The sequence below is a fragment of the Mytilus californianus genome, unplaced genomic scaffold (assembly GCF_021869535.1).
Source record: "Mytilus californianus isolate M0D057914Y unplaced genomic scaffold, xbMytCali1.0.p SCAF_6, whole genome shotgun sequence".
Classification (NCBI taxonomy): Eukaryota; Metazoa; Mollusca; class Bivalvia; order Mytilida; family Mytilidae; genus Mytilus; species Mytilus californianus.
This window is the reverse complement of record NW_026262712.1, coordinates 69,056,142-69,075,949: the sequence shown is the minus strand read 5'-3', so window position 1 is coordinate 69,075,949 and position 19,808 is coordinate 69,056,142. Positions and strand designations below refer to the sequence as shown.

Here is a 19,808-nt window from a genome sequence, read left to right as displayed (position 1 = left end):
CTATGAAAGCGTGTACTATGACTACTTAAGCACCTACAGTCCAGTAGTCAATGTTTTGTTATTGTTCATTACTAACACAAAGCATTTATAATATCTATCTAATTTTCAGGTTAATGCATGTTTTTTTCTAATTTAAGAAAAGGCTGATGACTTACCACTCCAACATGCATAAAGGAATTTGCAAGGTGTGCATTATATTTGTTTTTTAAAATGAAAATGATTAAAATCAGCTTTTGAAGATATATTCAGATTATAAGAGCCGTTCAAAATTTATCTATGAATATATCTTACTAAAAGATGCACGGAGAAGTATCCGTATGTTTGTGGTAAACCTTCAATTGCACAAGACTTTTTGACAATGCTTTGTAGAAAATCTGTATCTTCTTCTTTAAATATAAAACCACAACCTATTTAAATTTGAAGGTTTGATTAGTAACATCTGCATTAAACAGTTCATCGATATGGTTATTAGTCATCGTAATACGCTAAATATGTTTTCGAAAGGTATAAAATTTTCAATTTTGTTCGAGATTAATGTTTCTACAGAAAGACAAAAAAATCAGAGAAAAATATACGATGACATTTGTTCTTGCAACCCTAAAATATTATCATGTGTGAGGATATCAAAAAAAAAGAATTGAACAATCATATTACCTCTGTCCATTCATTAACATTGATAATTAAGATACGAAATAGAAAAATAGCCTTAGGAGAATTTCTATAGTATTCTGGTATGTTTTTTCAAAAGGAAATACTATAGTTTTAACAGTAGGTCATAACAAGAATTAGAACCTAATTACGAATGAAATACTAGTAAGCGATTATGTACATTTTTTACATGAATACTTATTTGTATTTTCTATATGTGTGAACGATTGAATAGGTTCTTTATACATGTAGCTAAAGGTATAATGTCAAATGTTCAAAAGCTGCCCCAGGCGGTAGAGTCTTGATAGATTCCCCAATATATATTTATTCTTTTTATTACATATTGTAATCTACGTCTTCAATATAGCAAAGTATTTATTCACGTTGGTGCATGTTCTATGAAAGCATACATACATTGCTAAAAAATCCTTAATTTTAGTCTATGAAACTGTATGCAAGAGTTCGTTTTGATATGAATTGTGTATTATGCATTGAAATTCCTAAGTTCAAGCTACATTTATAATTATTATGAGTTGTAGGTAAAATAATTTTACTTCCAGCATATCTTGCCACATGGTTAAGGGCTTTAATAAACAACGAATGGTCAGCCCATGCATACGATGGCATCCTTTCATTATAAGCACCTATCACAGAAACAACTATTCTTGGCTCGCCACAATTCTTCATCTCAATCCAAATCTGTTCTGGAGGCGGAGTTGTTGATTTCTACCGACATACACATGTGTAAATAACATTTTTGACAAAATAATATTTTTACAATTATATTGTTTGTATTTGGATTTACACTTATCACGACATACGGGCAAACTACTGACTATTGGAAAAGTCTTTCCTATATATCATTTGATCATTGTTTGACCATTTTTTTTTTTAAATCATATGAAAAGTTACATCTACATTCATAAATGTATTTCGTTTATAGAAGTTGCTGTTGTATAAATCATCCCATTTAGAGCTTTGCCCATTTAGCGAGTAAAAATACATTTTATGAGAACAATTATAATTATCGAAGCACATAATCGAACTACTCATCATCATTAATAACGTTGATAAGATGCAAATTTAGAATTATTTTCAGTTCGAATCTCAATATTCACTGACATACCATTATTTCCTTTTTTTTTCAAGAAATGTAAATAAAGGTAAAGGCAGCTGATCAATTTTTTTTTATGCATTATTTGAATCATTTAACATTGCCATATGTAACCCATATGTAGCGAATGGAGTAGGAGGTTCGTTGACTGCATTATATTTTTCCTTGATTTCTCAATGTTCTCAACAAACTTACTCCTAAAAGATTTATCAACGTTATAACGTATCTTAATGCCATCGACAAAATCATGCTACAAGTTGAATGGCACACATTGAATCTTGATTAAAGGATACAGTGATACATATGAAGCGATCGAATATTTACTACTTTCATGTGTTAATTCGTTTTTACCTGTGTATCTTCTGTTGAAGACTGTTGTGTATCAACAAACTAAAATAATGAAAAAGTTGTGTCATAAATTATAAAAAAAAATCTTATTAAGATGATACAGAACATTATGAAGCTATTTCTAGAATTATGTCCGAGAACTTTATGTCGAATTAAAACAAAACAGCAGACAAACATAAAACTCAACCATAACCCTAAAAGAATTTATATGGTGAGAGCATTTTAGCAGTAACTTTGTGTTTCGCGCTAAAAATTTTGCACTGTTCACTGTTTTGTCCGAAGACTCTAGATCTGTTCACTGTGTTTACCCTTATACTCTACAATTCGTTTTTTTTTTCTTGTGAGATAGCAGGTCGTACTACACAAAATGTGTATGTTAACATGCTTTTATCTGGATTGATATGTCTTCATTGCAATCATATCGTATTTCTGTATTTTTATATTACAACAGTTTATTTTTTTACCTAGTTTTAAGTGAATATAATATAAAAAAAACCCACAAGGTAGGAACAGACAAATACTTGTAAAGATATAAAATTAAAAATATGAAAACACGTTTACCTCAAATGTTGGTATCTGTGAAGTGTCCACAAAATTGATCTATGAAAATAATTAGACAATATATGTGTTTGTTTTTCCAAACTTTAGACACGATTTTTTTTGTTTTTTTGTTTTACTGATTTCCCAATGACATAAAAATAAGTGTAAGTTGTTTTTGGATGATTTTCTAAATTAAGTTGGTATGTAAAGGTAACCAAGCACATTTGCCTTGATTCACATACGTAAAAATTATTGATAATGATGATGATGATGATGATGATGATGATGATGATGATGATGATGATGATGATGATGATGATGATGATGATGATGATGACGATGACGACGACGACGACGACGACGACGACGACGACGACGACGACGACGACGATGATGATGATGATGATGATGATGATGATGATGATGATGATGATGATGAGGAGGAGGAGGAGGAGGAGGAGGAGGAGGAGGAGGAGGATGTTTGAAAAAAGCAGTTCATAATTGCAACCTTGTTTGATGCTAGATGTTGACATCATGATGCATAGGAGGAAATACTAGTTTATTAGGTATCAAAGATAATACTAAAATTAGTTCCGTTTTCAAATATTGAGTGTCCAAGTAGTCTACTGTTATGCGTTTTCAATCACACATTGCTTTATATAACTTACTTTCAATATTACTTATTCACCATAGTCCAAGTAGTTTGCATTTATGTCATTTATGTGTTTTCAATTTCATGTCTTAAAACATATCATACACATAGCTACAGTTACCTTTGGGCTATCAGTAACTTCCTCATCCAATGTCTGAATTGCCATTTCATGCACGCTTTTATTATCTGTCTGTGTATATGTCTGTATGGTATCGACGGCCTCTGTTTGGGTTGCACATGTGCTAGCTTCGGGATGCTAGAAACAACATCGTATTTTTGGACGGGAATTAAATCATATTATATACTAAATCAAAGGCATTGCAAATTTTTTTGAAAGTAGTAACTTTATCACAGCTTTCTTAGCTTAAATATTTACATATTTAAAAGAAAATATTATTAAATCTACCATTGCAATTGCCTTAAATGTTCATTGTAACCTATTTTGTTAGTCTTGTTTGTATTTTTAATTTTAGTTCATTTATATGTTTTGGAGTTTAGTGTGCAGTCCATTTTCACTGAACTAGTACACAATTTTATTGAGGGGCCAGCTGAAGACCAACATCGCGTGCGGGATTTTCTCGCCACGATGAAGACCCATTGGTGGCCTTCTGCTTTTGTCTGCTCTTTGGTTGGGTTGTTGTCTCTTTGACATGTTCCCTATTTCCATTCTCAATTTTAATACATAGTATGTTTACAGTCCATAATGATTGTCATTGAAGATGGTTGTGCCAGCAAGTACGCAGGCAGGTTAATGCACTTTAGAAAAATTAAGCAATGATTTTCGATGATTGCATCGAAATCTAAATCTGACGTCATAATCTAAACTATGCGGAACGTGATTGGCTAAAACGTTTATTCGACGTCAAATTTGAGCTTGTCACGAACAGCTGATCGGGCACCTTGTTATGATAGACCTGCTAACAAAATCACGTCTAAAGATGAATGTTGCTTATATTTTGAGGTAAGTTTGTTAAACACTATTATAGCTAATATTATTGCCGAGGTTTGTAGATCTTCATTTGATTGAAGATAGCGTCTCGATTTTGTATGAATCTAGAATCTAGATTAAGCTGCAACTTAGGCGTTTTGATGTCAACATAACAAGAGAAGTAAACTCGGAGGCAAATTAAAGGGAAGGTAAGGGTGCCCCCTTAATTGAGCTAAATGAAATGGCTAATGCATAGACTTTTGACATGTCCCACTCCAAACGTTACTGAATCAGGGAACCCCGGGTCCCCCTTTTGAAAATCCTTGATCCGCATCTGATTTGACTTCCAATGAATAAACTATCCAAGTCAAAAGTATTTAACTCGTTTAAACTGTGACTTAAACATTATCTAATAGTCCAGGATTTAAAGGATAATTTCTTCATTGACCATTGATTAATATTTGTGACATTTTGCAGACTGGATGCCATGATTTTCAAAAGGAAAGGATGGAACTTGTAAGAAGTCCGAGCACCCTGGTTGCACCCCACCCCTTCCCCTATTCGCCTCTGATGCATGTCATGTTTTTAAGTTTAGGTTGGAGGCAAACACGAGACATAGCTATTCAGTAAGTTTTGAGCATGAATCTTCAGATTGCACATGAAAAATTATTTCCCTTTATGTTTATTTCATTGGATAACATATAAAGAGAAAGAAAATATTTTAAAATAAATGCATGCATGGCACTGTGTATGCAATCATACTTATGATTTGCCAGAATATTATTAAAATTGAAAAGGCAGGCACATGAAATATATATAATAGCTATTTTTTTTATTATGGCCATAATTTAAAGAAAAAAAATCTCATTGTGTATGGTTTTAAATCTGATATTCATTATACCATCATCTTCATTCATCCCTTTTTGTGTACATTTAAATTTTTACATTAATTAATATATTCTACTTTAATATATGTTAGTCCATAGATTAATGTTTATTTGTTATAAATATTGGTTAACTATCAAAATTTGTATCTGAAATCTGTCAGTTTTAATTATATTTCTTTGTGTAGATCTTTTCCACATTTTGACAAGCATCACTTAAAACAATAAACATAAGTCTTATTCTTGTTCATTTACAATGGGATGTGTAAATCTAGTTTGAAACCTTTCAGTAATTATTGTAACTTCTTTTGTATAATGATTCACACCATACTGTTACATTAAAATGACAATATTAATGCTTAAAGACATGTTTCAATTATATTAAGCAAGAGGTCCACACAATGTAAGCATTAATTTTATAATGTATGTCAGCAAAGGGTCTGGATAGGGCTCCTTCATATCTTTATTCTTTGAATTTTTAAATTTCTCTAGTCTTTATTTATGTTTTAACACCCGATTATTCTCTTTTCTTTTTTCCCCTGTTTTTCTGTGTCCTTTCATTTTTTCATTCTTTATTCTGCACTCCCCTAATTATTCCCTATAAGTGAACCCCATTTTGACCCTTATGCAGTAGGTTTGCATAATTTTTCTGATTCATTGAGTTGGATTCAGTCAAATGAATATTGATTGATTAAGTTATAAAAAATAACAAAGTGGTTAAGCATTGTGATGGATAAATATCAGTTAAAGTATCCTGTAGTTAAAGTTTAATTGTAGTTTTACAGAAAGGACTTAATTTTAAGGTACATTTTAAATCACCACAGAGTTTTATTCATGACAAGCTTAATTTACTTAAATGATATTTAGGAAAATAAAATTTAAACTGAAGTTTACTATGTGTATCATAACATGAATGCAATACCATTTAGATTGCCTCTAACTATTACAATATTTTTTTTTCAGTATTATAATTAAGATGACTTGGAATCAATGGTGTAATAATAGTTTTTACAAACTGAAATTGAAAAAGTAATCAGAGGAAAATATTGTGCACTTGTTTTACTTGAAATTCAACAGACACAAGGACAGACCATATATATAATCATATTTTGGGATAATTTTAGATCTATGCATGAAAAGAAAAAAGTTTTAAAGATAATAATTGTGAAGACATATATAACACAATAACTACAGAGCTTAATAGGAAATAATCCATGGAATGTCACATGTGAATTGAAAGAAAAACTTTGGAATGAAATAATTTTCAGTTCAACAAATGGATATAAAAAGGAAAAATTATATGTTTAAACTGACTCAGGAACACTGCAGAAAAGGAATGAAAGTATTACATCAGAGGAAAGGACTGTGCACTTTCTTGTAAGATCAACACAAAAAACGAAATGTTCACATCATTATTCATGATATGCCAGTTATTGAGATAATTTTGGATCTATACATATTGAAATGAGTGAGAATTATAATCCAAACATCATATTTGGCAGGCTGGTAACTGCATGTGCTTACTGGTATATAGGAATATTCTTTGCATGTGACATGAATCAAAAGAAAAATTAAAGAATAAAGAATTTTCCAGTGAAACAATAACATATAAAAATCAACAGGATGATATTTGTCTACATTTATAATGGATCATGGAAAAAAAAAAATATTGTATGTATTGTGATAAGGATTTTCAGTTTAATGTGACCTGAACAATGCTTTTGATATTAAGTGTGAGAAAACTGTTTTGAAATGAATGAATAATTATAAGTATTTTATGAAACTTTCTAAATAGACATTATGTACTTAATAATTAATTAATACTCATGATGAACTCAAGAAGTAAAGTCTTTGTTTCACATGCATACCCCTTTATTAAATTAAACAAATAGTTTCACCTCTTATTTTAATTTTTTCTATAACAATAAAAATTGAGTATATAATTATTTACCTAGTATTATAGTTTTTGCTGGTTTAAATCCTGGACCAAAGGACTTGTTATCAAATTAATTGATTTAATAAATTTTATACTGAAGAGACTGCAATGAATGAATGATGCATTTTCAGCAAATGAACATAGAGAAATTCTAGCTTAAAGCAAATATTGTCTCTGGAAAGATGCATTTACATATGTGACAGTTTTCCGATCCATACTAATGTCAGTGAAGTATTTAAAAATGTTTTTAAAAAAGAACATTTTCAAAATTTTTATCAGGTCTGGGCAGATTAATATTTTTCATGAAACACGCAAAATTTGGAAGAATTGGCTTATTACGTTCTCTTCATTTGTTTTAGAAAAAAATTATTGCCGTTCGTCATCTTAAAGTCTTAAAAACCCTATGAGAATTGAAGCTAAGTAAGTAAACAAGTTAATTTTATTTATAGTCGTCACACATGTGGAGTTAGAAATGAACATGAGGTTACGAAGGTTCTTATAAAGTGTATAAGTGTGGTGGCTAACGTTAAATGTTTTTTAAGATTCATTAACACATTCAAGTATAAAAATGTTAAAAATAACATTGTTTGACATCTTTAATGTGTCCATTTCAAGTCAATAACTATCAAAATAATGACAAAATGTCGTTTATTTCTTTCCCTGTACTTTGACACCAAAAAGGGGAATAATCGATCTGAATCATTTCAGTGTTTACATATAACCGCGAAAGGACTTATGCCTCATTCATTTATAAAGATGGCATTGGCGCACCCCGTTAATATTTATTGATCTATTTAAAACTTGGCATATTTATTCTTGAAAAGCTCATGAATACCGTGATTGCTGTTTCTTGATCTTAAAATGAGCACAACGCTTTTAAATGGACAGGGAAGTTGGTTTTTGGTGTAGCCATGGTTGGATTGTATGTCACTTCTGTTATTTTCTATTAAAAAAGGGCATAATTTCAGAAAGAAACAGCTGTTACAGGAAAGAAAACATTTTTATCAACCAAATACAACTTTATTTTCATTCATTAGTGTAGTTCTTTGGGGTGTGCCGGGCTCGTGAAGTTGAAGGTTGACACGCCATCTTTCAATGTCGCCCGTTACCATGGTAACCAGGTGGGCAGTTCTGAGACAACAGAAATTAAAAGTTTGGATCATATAAGGTATGATCAAAATTAGTTCTGGGTATGAAAGTTACTTGATAAAAATTCTAAATAATTTCAAAGATTTTGTTATGAATAAATACCCAATTTACCGTAGAACAGCATCAACCTGCCTGCGTACCATTTTTTTACATAACTGTGCCGACCAAAAATGTAATCTCGCATAAGTAAGACAAGACATATTTGAAAGATTATATATTTATTGGTGTTAAGTTACTAAGAACAAGAAGTTATTGTTTTGTTTTGTTATATGTGGTCCCTGTACAAAAAAAGACCCAATGCAGATTAAATAACAAACAAGAAGTGTAACTAGAATAAGTTGACAAATATGAAAAGCGAGAAAACCGATGAACTTAAAAAAAGACTTAAACTATGTATAATTGTAAATTATGATACTAAGTCGTTTTCAATTGTTAAAAATATTGACTTAGCAAAAACTATCACTCTTTTGTATATATGATGTTTTCACTAAATGATATATCCCTATATCGCAAGTCAACCATGCGCCAACAATTCTATTCTGAGGACCACCCTCGGGTGCGGGATTCTCGCTGCGCTCACGACTCATTGGTGGCCTTCGTTTGTTGTCTGCTCTTTGGTCGGGTTGTTGTTCCCCATTTTTATCCTCAATTTATTAAAGCGAATATGATAAGTTAAAAGGTATATTTATCGTCTTTACACAATAAGTTTATAGAATCATTTCCTAAATAGTTCATCAATATATAATCAAAGGAAAAAGGATGATTGAACTGGGTTATATAACAATGAATAAACCCCGCCACCTTCTGCATGTAAGTGCCTTTCCTAAGTCAGGAGCCTATCATTCAGTGGTTCTGTGTTGTTGCTTTGTTACAAAGTTGTTTTCGTTCATTTTCCTGAAGATGGATTAGGCCGTTAGTTTTCTCGTTTGAATTGTTTTACATTTGCCATTTCGGGGCCTTTTATAGCTGACTATACGGTGTTGGCTTTGCTCATTTTTGCAGGTCGTACGGTGTCCTTTCGTTGTTAATTTCTGTGTCATTTGGTCTCTTGTGAGAGTTGTTTAATTGGCAATCGTACCATATCTTCTTTGTTATTATAAGTATATTCATTCCATTTGCATTGGTATATATTTCTTAACGTTACTGAACAATTTGCATAACTATGCATTATTCAGGTTCATTATTCGAGGACTAAACGTGTTTTAATATGATGCATACATGTGTGAGAAAGTGAACGTGGACTATTTTCTGTCAAATTTTTGGTACAAATGTTCCCGTTACATCCCTATTAAAACCAAAATATGGATCATTTTTTAAAGTTAACAAATTCTTCTGTGTTTCAATCACAGTTAGGATAGGACAAAACGAGCGCTTAACATTGTTTTTCAGATATGAACGTCGGTCATTTATCATAACAAACATGTTAATATTTTTTTCATCGAAAGCCTCTGCCTCGTGTTTCCTGTCTTAAAACTTTAACCAAAAATTAAACGTCCATGTTTTCTATGATGATCCCTTCAGATAAAGGTTAATAATGACGTCACAAAAAGAACGGTGAATTTTAATTCATCATTTATATATATTCATTGTAATATGGTACATTATGTTAATCGAACGTACGCTTTATAATTATTTATGACGTTTTGTTTCGTTTGGGATATCTTTAACGAAAATATTTCATTTGCAGCTTAAAGATAGTGTATAGCTTAATTTCTCATAACATCATAACATAACATACCTTCTTTCTTTTTTTGTAAGTCCAATTCCTTGACTGCAAATTAAGTTTGGCAATACATTGTAGTTAGTCTCGTTACATGGCTTAAAATTGGAATACAAATATTTGAATTTATCCTAACCAATATGTAATTAGATACAGAACGATTTTATGATATTTCGATAATAACATTAGTTTTCAGTAATCTTCAGTAGTCTAGATTGGTATTTATTTTTTCAATGTTGTTCTCCCAAATGTGGAAATGAATCAATTTCATAATTCTAGTATAAAATAGATTGTCTTTCCATTGTATCATAACAGATCTATATAGTTTGTGTAATAACTTATTAGCTTTCAACTACTGTTCAACTGTATATAAAAAGTATTAAAACAAGATAAAAAAAAAAAATGAAAATAAGCATAACCTTGAAAGCAGCTTCTTTACATTATATAATGTTCAATAAATTAAAGCGACATTAGTTTATGAATGTTCAAATCACGTTAATCGATTTCGATCTTATAATTCAAGGTAACAAACACAAACTGAGGGAATCGCAGAAGCTCTAACATATGCAGGCCCTGGTGAATATAAAGGGTAAGGGTCTCTTGATATGCATGCATAATCAGACATGAGAATACATAGTCAGTAAAAGTGGCATAATCCAGAATAGGACACAACTACAGGTCAGTAAATTGATCTGGTATCTCAATTTCTAGGACTACAAAAGCATCTGACTAGTGGGTTGAGAGACTGAAAAGTCGAAAAGGTCAACAAAATCGTGATTAAATTTTATAAGCAGGTGCTTTTAAGCAATGATGTCTAAACATAAGGAGAACGTTGTAAATAATTATAGGTCATCATACATTGCACGGCAGGGTCGTGTATCTCTGCATGTGAACTGTAAGTCCCCGATAGTATCAGCAGCCCATTAGCCAATACGTAGTAAGTACGGATGTGAACTTTATAACAACTTAATGTTGAAACAATTTAAGAAATTGTAGCTCAGATATCTTAGGTGTCATCATCCATGTTTGATTTTAAAATAGCAGATAACAATCGTAAAAAAAACCAGAATATTTTGAAAGTTAAATGCTACTCATCTTTGTTTTTAAGTTATATAACATTCAAAATGGAAAGTCCTTCACTTTTAATAAGTTCTTGATTCTTTTTGACATTTACAAATTTTCATTTCAATGCTTGATGCAAATTCGATTTATTGAGCTTTTGATAATAGGTTCATTTTCCAACCAATTTACAATCGTTTTTAAAATTTAGAAACAGTATTTGTCATTAATCTTTTTTAACTTTGGCTGATTTCTACTCTTTGGTCGGATTGTGTTATTTTTGTTTTTATAAGTCTTTCATTTATATCACGATGCTGAAATATATATGTCATCATTCTAATTTGATGTTACTTACAGTTTCTTCGTGATTGGCTTCAGGAGGGATGTCTATTGGTTCTAGAATCTATAAATATATTTCCTGAATTGTATAAATATATTCATATGGCAATTAATTGTCCAATTGACAAAATGCATTGAAAGGTGTGCTCAAATGTGTTCAATACATGATTGTTTTATATCATAAAGTTAATAATATCAATTCATTATGATAGAAAAAAACATTAATTGCATGGAAGCGCTGGGTTCGGTAATGAATAAAAGGAATGTATTATTCAATACAAAGTTAAAACATTCCTGTCATGACACTTTGTAAGATACAACACTTGTGTGTTTTCAAAGATTTGATCTCAATGTTGAAATTAGTAAAACTAAATTGAAACTTACTGTTACTTTGAGGTCTGTTGGATCTAAGATCTATAAACACAATAAGGTAATGCTAATATACAATCATTCATCAAATAATTCATGTGTAACTCAAAAAGACGTGTGAAGACAATATATATCTAAGTATATGCTTAAATGTGATTGTGTTCTTAGAACATATATCTAGTAAAAATATCATAAAAATTATTATTGTGTTATAGAACAATCTGCAACATCCATATTTGAAATTAATATTGATTCACCAATAAGGTATTTCAATCTGAAATAAACACATTTATTCTAGATCCAGCAGCTTTATTTACATTGTACAGGTATGTTCTTCTCAAGGTTTTGCGATGGAATAATACTACACTCCTAACGGGAGGGATTGTGCTTGGTTGTCATATGACGGAAAACTAATTAATCGAGGTCTGGAGCTGACATGTCATTAACTGCTAGCACGCCTTTGTTATTTTATGTATCATTGTCATTTTGCCTAGTATTCCTGTTATCCATTCTGACAATGGACTTGGACTACTTTTAAACTGAGTTTTAAAGTGTGTATTGCTATGTGTTTCTTTACTCTTCATTGACTAGAGGTTTTGCAGGAGTACTGAAATTTCACAAAACATGTTCAATTAACCCCGTTGCATGTTTGCGCCTGTCCCAAGTCAGTAGTCCCTGGCCTTTGTTATTCTTGTATGTTTTTTATTTATTCCAGTTCATTAATATGTTTCGGAGTTTAGTGTGATGTCCATTTTCACGGAACTAGTACACATCTTTATTGCAAGCCAGCTGGAGACCTTCTCCAGGTGCGCTTTTTCTCGCTGTGTTGAAGACCGTTTTGAGGCCTTTTGTCTGTTGTTTGTTCTTTGGTCAGGTTGTTGTCAATTTGACATATTCACCATTTCCATTCTCATTTTGTTTTGTCGTTGTTCTAAATTCGTTTTGAACTGTTTTGATAATCCTGTAAGACCTTTTTCTCAAACGCAAGACATGTCATCAATTTTAAGTATTGTTTTCGGCGACTTTTTTTTGTTTCTGGTATGTATCTATTATTTTGATGTAACCAAAACGTTTATATTAAACTATTCGAAAAAAAACAACAAAACAATGTATATCAAAAACGTCAATATCAACATGTTTTTGAAGGGTATACTTTCTTAGACAATAATTTATACTTTACGTAATGTATATACACATTACCATTAGATAAAAAAGAACATATAACGTAGTAGATATATACCGTTGGTGAATGTTCAAATTTCGCATCAGCTGATTTTGACCTCTTCTGCTTCTTTCGTCTTTTTTTAATCTGTTTTAAACGAAAATTATATTATGACAGACAATTTATGATTTCAATCATAAGGATAAATATAATAAAAATTGAATAAAGAAGAATAATATTTTTCAATAAAATATGTAAATGTTTTAATGTTTTGACGATAAAGTTTGGAACAAAAATTGTTAAGGAAAAACTTATCGTTCATACAAGCGTCGCATAATATCAAATAATTCTTATATGATTTGCATATCTATAAATACTTGAATTGGATTGGTCAATTTGAATTTTTTCCTTTAGTTTACACTTCGATAAACCATGTTTCCGAAACTACTTTCGTAACCTTCACTTTGATCTATTCATTCGCGATACACATGCATGCAGGGATCCCGGGATTTTCAGCAAATTGAGATTGAAAAACAAATGCATAGCAGTTGTTTCTATTCTAATGCATATATAACAAAAAAGAAATAATGCATTAAAGCTTTGAAAATGAATAAAATTTTTAAAATTTTTTTTAAAAATTCCGCGAAATTTCACGAATGATTTAGCGAATTTATGTCATGGCAAAACACGACGTCATACGAATGAAAACTTTCAAGCGAAAGATTATTTCGTTACTTGTACGCTTCACATTCGAATAATATGTCATTAAAATAAAGATTTTGAGGTAGGTGTTATTTTATTTTAGATTCTGTTGCATTTATCGAACATTTATGTATTTTAGAAAGTCAATATGGCGGCTAACTCCTTAGTTACGACATGTCATTTGTGCATTTGATAGTAAATATAGTAGCCATTACATTAAATTAAATCTCGAATATTTGGCTTAAGAATTATAAGGATTAAACACATTTTTCTAGAGGTTATTGATGTGTAAACCGGGGCGATTAACTCACAAACTTAACATAAAAGTCCTTTGGACTTTTATTCAGTTTGTGAGTTAATCGCCCCGGTTAACACATCAATAACCTCTAGAAACAATGTGTTTAATCTTATAAAAGACACTTCCTGGCACCGACATAAATTAGTGTCACATCATATGAATCAGAACACATTATGGGGCAATTTAACTTTTATTTAGTGATAATAATAATAATGATAATAATAATAATAATAATAAAGGACTTGAATTAAGATATGGGGATATAGTTCTATATTTTATATTTTCTTAGTTTGTTTTAAGAAAACTGCATACATTTATTTGGTTGCGTTTGACATATTGAATATATTTCCAAATATACCAATGACAAAATGTGGTATGATATCTAATGAAACCACTCTTCATAAGAGACTAGATGACACAGAATTATAATTTCAATTTTAATATAATAAACAAAAACAACTTACCGAGAAATCTTTATAAACTTTGCTTGCATACTCTTGATTGTTAGGAAAATATTTTGAATATTTCATAAAATTGGAATTCTGAAAGAGAATGTACAAACACTTTTACAACCCATTTACTTTAAAAAAAACAATAACTATATATAAAAACATGCTTGAATAATATGTTTTGATCATAGTCAACACAATGCAAAGGAAATCAGTCATTGCCTACCTCACTAAAAGTTATTTGAATGTGTAATCCAGTAAAATATCTATGATTTACTAGCATATAATATTGTATGCAATACAGAGATGAAGAGTTTGCTCCCTGATATCGGTTCATTGTTTCACATCAAATCTAAATGCCTATATTTACATAATAGTTATTGAAAAAAAACTGGTCATCATCGTAATATGTGGACTGCCCATAGAACAGTGGTATTTACTTAGTCAGCGATAATGACTTAGCCGTAGACGAGGTCATTATCGCTGTCGCATTCAATAACACTGTCTTACGGGCAGTCCATGTATCACGATAATGACTTAGCCGTAGACGAGGTCATTATCGCTGTCGCATTCAATAACACTGTCTTACGGGCAGTCCATGTATCACGATAATGACCAGCTCTTCAATAACTATTATGTTTATTTTATTGAGGAACCATGTTTTAAAAAATTCTCATAACTTCAAATTGTTCAAAGCAAACTCGAGTTATTGTACGAGTTCTATAGGAAAGAATAAAGACCAGTCACTGCCATTCATTATCGTGCAATTTTTCAGTATATGTATACAAAATAAAGTTTTCTATGAATTTATAATTAACGAAAACACATATGGTAAATAGTTCAACAACTTCAATATAAAATTGAAAAAAGGAAAATGTTTTATTAAAGAGACATACCGGTACTCTTAAGAGAAAAACCACGCCCCACAGGTCAATAACATGAAAAACAGAGAAACCACGCCCCACCGGTCATTAACATGTAATTGTCTGTTAACAACCGGTTTACTGGTCCGTTTTTTTTCTGTAAATGACCGATGGAAATTAATACTGAAGAATAAGGAATGTCATGTGGTTCCTTGTTATCTTATAAGAGAAGCTAATTCTTCACCTATATGTAATAAATGGAAATAGTGTGCCTAAAAAAATCGAATTGGTCTAGTCGTTTCGTTTCTGTATCCGATCGCTTCTTGATTGCAGAAAGCCTATATTGTTTACCCTTACCGTTCATATAGATTGTATTACAAAGGCAATGTACATAAAAACTTAAAGATGTCGTTAACTTCGCAAATGAAATAAAATGGTTATGAGCACACCTCAACTCTAACCGGAATTTTTGCGAATCAATGTTTAACAGGGAAAAAACTATGTTGCGAGCAATTACAAGGTTAATTTAAATCTTTTTTTATTCAGAAATCTTTAATATCTATCGATATTTTAATAATACATCGACTATTGTTGAAGAGGAAATCACGCCATGTTACCAAATTTTAGAAGAAAAATATGTAGATTTTTTTCAAAATACATTTTAAAGAATAATATTATGTACATACAATACTTAGCATGATGCATGCAAAATAAACAAGCCATTTAGAGGATATTGACATAAGATCGAGGGAAATTAAAGGACACTTCCATCTAAATGTCACTTCTGGGTGAAAAACATCCAGTTCTTAGTATATGGGTGAATCAACATTATTTTTATTTCAGTTGGTGTATCAAACATTAATCAAATATATTTATTTTTATGTATAGATTTATTTAAATATACGATGCATGTCTAGCTTTATATGATGATGTGAGATACGTGTTTTTTTACCCGAAAACTTATGTATTTTATTAAGGGCAAGGAACCAGTCAAATGGTAGCAAAAAAAAAAAAACCCAAAAAGTGCAATTTGAAGCAAATCAAAAATTTTAAATGATGGGATACTTACTACATAAAAAAATGCCTGAACCAAGTCAGGAATATTACAGTTGTTATCCATTTGTGATTGAGCTTTTGATTTTGACATTTGAAAAGATATTTTTAGTTTTGAATTTTCCTCAGAGTTTGTCATTTTTGTGATTTTACTTCATACGTAAACATCGAACAAATCATTTTGTTCCCGACACTGAAAAGTAATATAACAAAAATACCGAACTCCGAGGAAAATTAAAAACGGGAAGTCCGTAGTCAAATGGCAAAAAAAAAGCTCAAACATATTAAATGAAGGGATAACAACTGTCATATTCCTGTCTTGGTACAGGTATTTTCTTATGTAAAAAATACTGAATTGAACCTGGTTTTATAGCCTGCTAAACCTCTCACTTGTATGACAGTCGCATAAAATTCAATTATATTTACAACGATGTTTAAAAAAATTCAAGACGTACTAGATAAAAATGTCAAAAATAGAGAAACAGCAGCTAACATTGTGTTAATCTTAATCACTATAAAAACAAACCAATATGCAACAAAGAAACACAAAAAAAACATATCAACAAAGTACATTGGGAAAAATAAGAGACAAGAATACAAAATTTGCCATTACACAATAACACAATGAGGGGATGTATAAATAGAGCCACGTCATATGTTACAAATAAATACAAAATGATTTTAGATAAAGAGCACACGAGCAAAAAGGTAAGACAAGAATACAAAAATTTACCATAACACAATAACACAATGGCGGGCTGCACAAGTACAGATCCACGTCAAATGGATATTACAAATAAAACACAGATTAAACATTACAGGGTGTATTCATAAAGACAAATATAAGAACATATTATTAATACAAGACATTATTTTTCAATCCTCGATATACGACAAACGCCATTTGATCAAAATTAGAGTTTCACACAAACACACGCAAAATATGATAATAACTTACTCCTGTTGTTGTCATCTTCTGTCAATTTTCAACCTGAAATACATAATAGTGGTTTCCTCGTTATTTACCTTACTAATTGGTTATATAAAAAAAGACTTCAGAAAACCAAGATAAAAACATGTGAAATGATATATATATTACAGCTTTACATATGGTTTGGATAGTTTTCTTTTGCTAGATATATTTTTATCATTTAAAAAATGAGCTGACATTTGTAATAACAATTCAAATTTCATGGCAAGTGTTAGGATACAGGCTCATTTGGCATCGAGGTCCTAATGTTGTCTTACAGCTATATCAAATTATACGTGGTAAAATAAAAATCATCATAATTAGGGTCAGAAGGGTGCATGGAAATCCAAACACTATTTGTTTGAATGGCAACTACATTAAGTGCCTTATGGTTCACTTTACATATTCCTGTTCTGTGTATTTAAAGTGTTTAAAAAACCAGTTTGTCGCTTTGGCGTTTATTCTGAACTAACGTGTAAAAGTATGCCGTGATTATTTTTTAACAAGTGCATACGTTGTGTTTGTTTTTAACAATGGTTAATATATTAGAATTGTTCAGCCATATCTTAAGGAATAACACAACGTACCAAAATTTATCGGAAATAAATCTACGTCATGGCTAAAGGGAACAAGCTAAAAAAAAAAGAGGCAAGCAGAATAGAACGAGAAAAGACGGACATACGACATCATTATAAAGGGGGGAGGACAAACTCATCATATTCAATATTTCTCAAATAAAGTATCAAAAACTGAATTCATTAAATGATAACTATGTTGATATGAAGAAGAAAAAATTATCGATATCTTTTTTGACATCTTCAGATAATAGTTAAGTATGGTTTTTCTCAAACATAACCCTTTATATAGAACAGGATTCTATGTTTATAGTTTATCAATATCTCACACGATAAAGAAAATCAACAGTATTGTTTTCAATTCTTGACTACGCCGGAATTGATTAGATTGAAACACGAACAATTTAGAAACGTGTGCAAAATACCATAATGACAGTTGTCAACGCGCTTTTGTATTAAAAGTGTACTGCAAAAGGTTAATGGGATCCCTTAAACTCTTAAATGACAATAAGACCTTCCTACTTTTTTTTCAAAGTCTATGAAATATGGATTACACTTAGGCTAGGAGTTAATATCATTATTATCATTTATAATTTAGATATGTACGGGGCACTTAACGTGCCACGTTATACTACAAATAAAATACGGAAAAAAGCAAGGTGGGTTAGGTCATTCGTAATATTTCAAATGCCATGAAAGTAAATATGTATAAACAAATACACATATTTTTGGAAAATTTTGTCTTTAAATATCAAACTCGCACTTTCAGTCTTCTGTATATATCGAAGTGGAAAGGTTTCGATAAATTCCTCTTGATGTAATTATTATCTCTATGCATATTCTTGTGAAGATCGAATGTTCTTAAAAGTCTTTGAAATTCCCTGGGCCCGCTTTTTTTTTCTAAATGGTCATCCTCGTCACATGAAATGTTTCTCGGAAATTGTTTGTTAACGTATGTGCATATATACTTAGTGATTTTTAGTCAAATGTTTACGCCATTGAAAGACAAGGGAGGTGTTTCCGGTATTTACGTGTTAGCCGATAGACTTTTCACATATATTTTGAAAGTTAAAATTGCACATTATGACGTCCGTACAAATTGAAGTCCAACATACAAATATGTTTTTATTGGCTGACTTTTCAATTATATTTATCCTTGTGAGAAATGGTGTGACTTGTAGTAAAATAAGCGATGTGAACGAGAAGTGGAAGATACCAACGTGATACCTGGACGCATAAGTCGGAGTCAAACGGGCAACATCATGCAAATAAACACGTAAAACGTTGAAACAACAAACAATATCATACAAAACACGACATAAAAAATAAAATAAATACAGTAAAAACAAGAACTTTCCACACCAAACAACCAACTCAAAACAAAATCGTAGGGATCGCAGGTGCTCAATATGTCATGTATAAGCAATCTTAAGATTATTATGTTATAGTTATGACTTGTACGTTAATACAAAAATGAAGACGTAGATGTTGTTTATATTTAAATATTTTGTCTGTCTGCATCTGTTTTGTTTTCATACAGTTTATAAATACTACAGTATATGATTTATTTATTAAGGATGGTTTCAAATTAAAATGAGAAATCTTACCTCCAACCAAAAATTGTTAAATGGAAATTTCGGCCATATTGCATCTACTTTCGGTTTTCGTTCATATACTGTCCTTTAACACGACTGGCGTTGAGAAGATCTATATTAAGTTTGTATTCAAATTCTGCGCATATGCATCTGGCTAAATCGATTATTCTGAGGAATCTCAAAATGCATTAAAAGATTCTTTGCAGGTTTGTAATAATATGGTTAATTAGTCCACATATATAGAATAGTGATCATTATTGACATACGTGTATTAAGATCTTTACTCCTATCTTTCAAAAAATGCAAGATAAATGTTCTGTTAATAAGGTTATGATTCGGAAATCAATACTCAGGATTAAAAAAAAATTAGAAAGATATATAATTGATCTTGAATTTATGTTTGTTTCTATGTTATCTCTAGAGGTAAAACATAGAATAACTGTTGCATTGACATT

The 19,808-nt window shown here is 30.7% G+C and overlaps 1 protein-coding gene across 1 annotated transcript; it reads right to left on the bottom strand.

Moving 5' to 3' along the window:
- Window positions 1-1,083: 1,083 nt before the first annotated feature.
- On the bottom strand, window positions 1,084-14,384 carry LOC127706584 (uncharacterized). Its single transcript, XM_052211240.1, has 9 exons — window positions 14,313-14,384; window positions 12,927-12,995; window positions 11,702-11,731; window positions 11,334-11,381; window positions 9,938-9,970; window positions 3,424-3,558; window positions 2,672-2,710; window positions 2,114-2,152; window positions 1,084-1,374 (listed from the first exon to the last, which is right to left on the bottom strand). The coding sequence occupies exons 1-9, from the start codon at window positions 14,376-14,378 to the stop codon at window positions 1,084-1,086; spliced, it is 750 nt and encodes a 249-aa protein (XP_052067200.1). The 5' UTR covers window positions 14,379-14,384.
- Between the last annotated feature and the right edge of the window lie 5,424 nt (window positions 14,385-19,808).

Excerpts from the sequence above, each read along its gene's own strand:
- LOC127706584 (XM_052211240.1), bottom strand. The coding sequence starts at position 14,378 with ATGAAATATTCAAAATATTTTCCTAACAATCAAGAGTATGCAAGCAAA. Across the intron at positions 12,996-14,312 it reads AAGTTTATAAAGATTTCTCG|ATTAAAAAAAGACGAAAGAA; the intron begins GTAAGTTGTTTT and ends CGTTTAAAACAG. Across the intron at positions 3,559-9,937 it reads CTTACAAAAAAAGAAAGAAG|CATCCCGAAGCTAGCACATG; the intron begins GTATGTTATGTT and ends TGTTGTTTCTAG.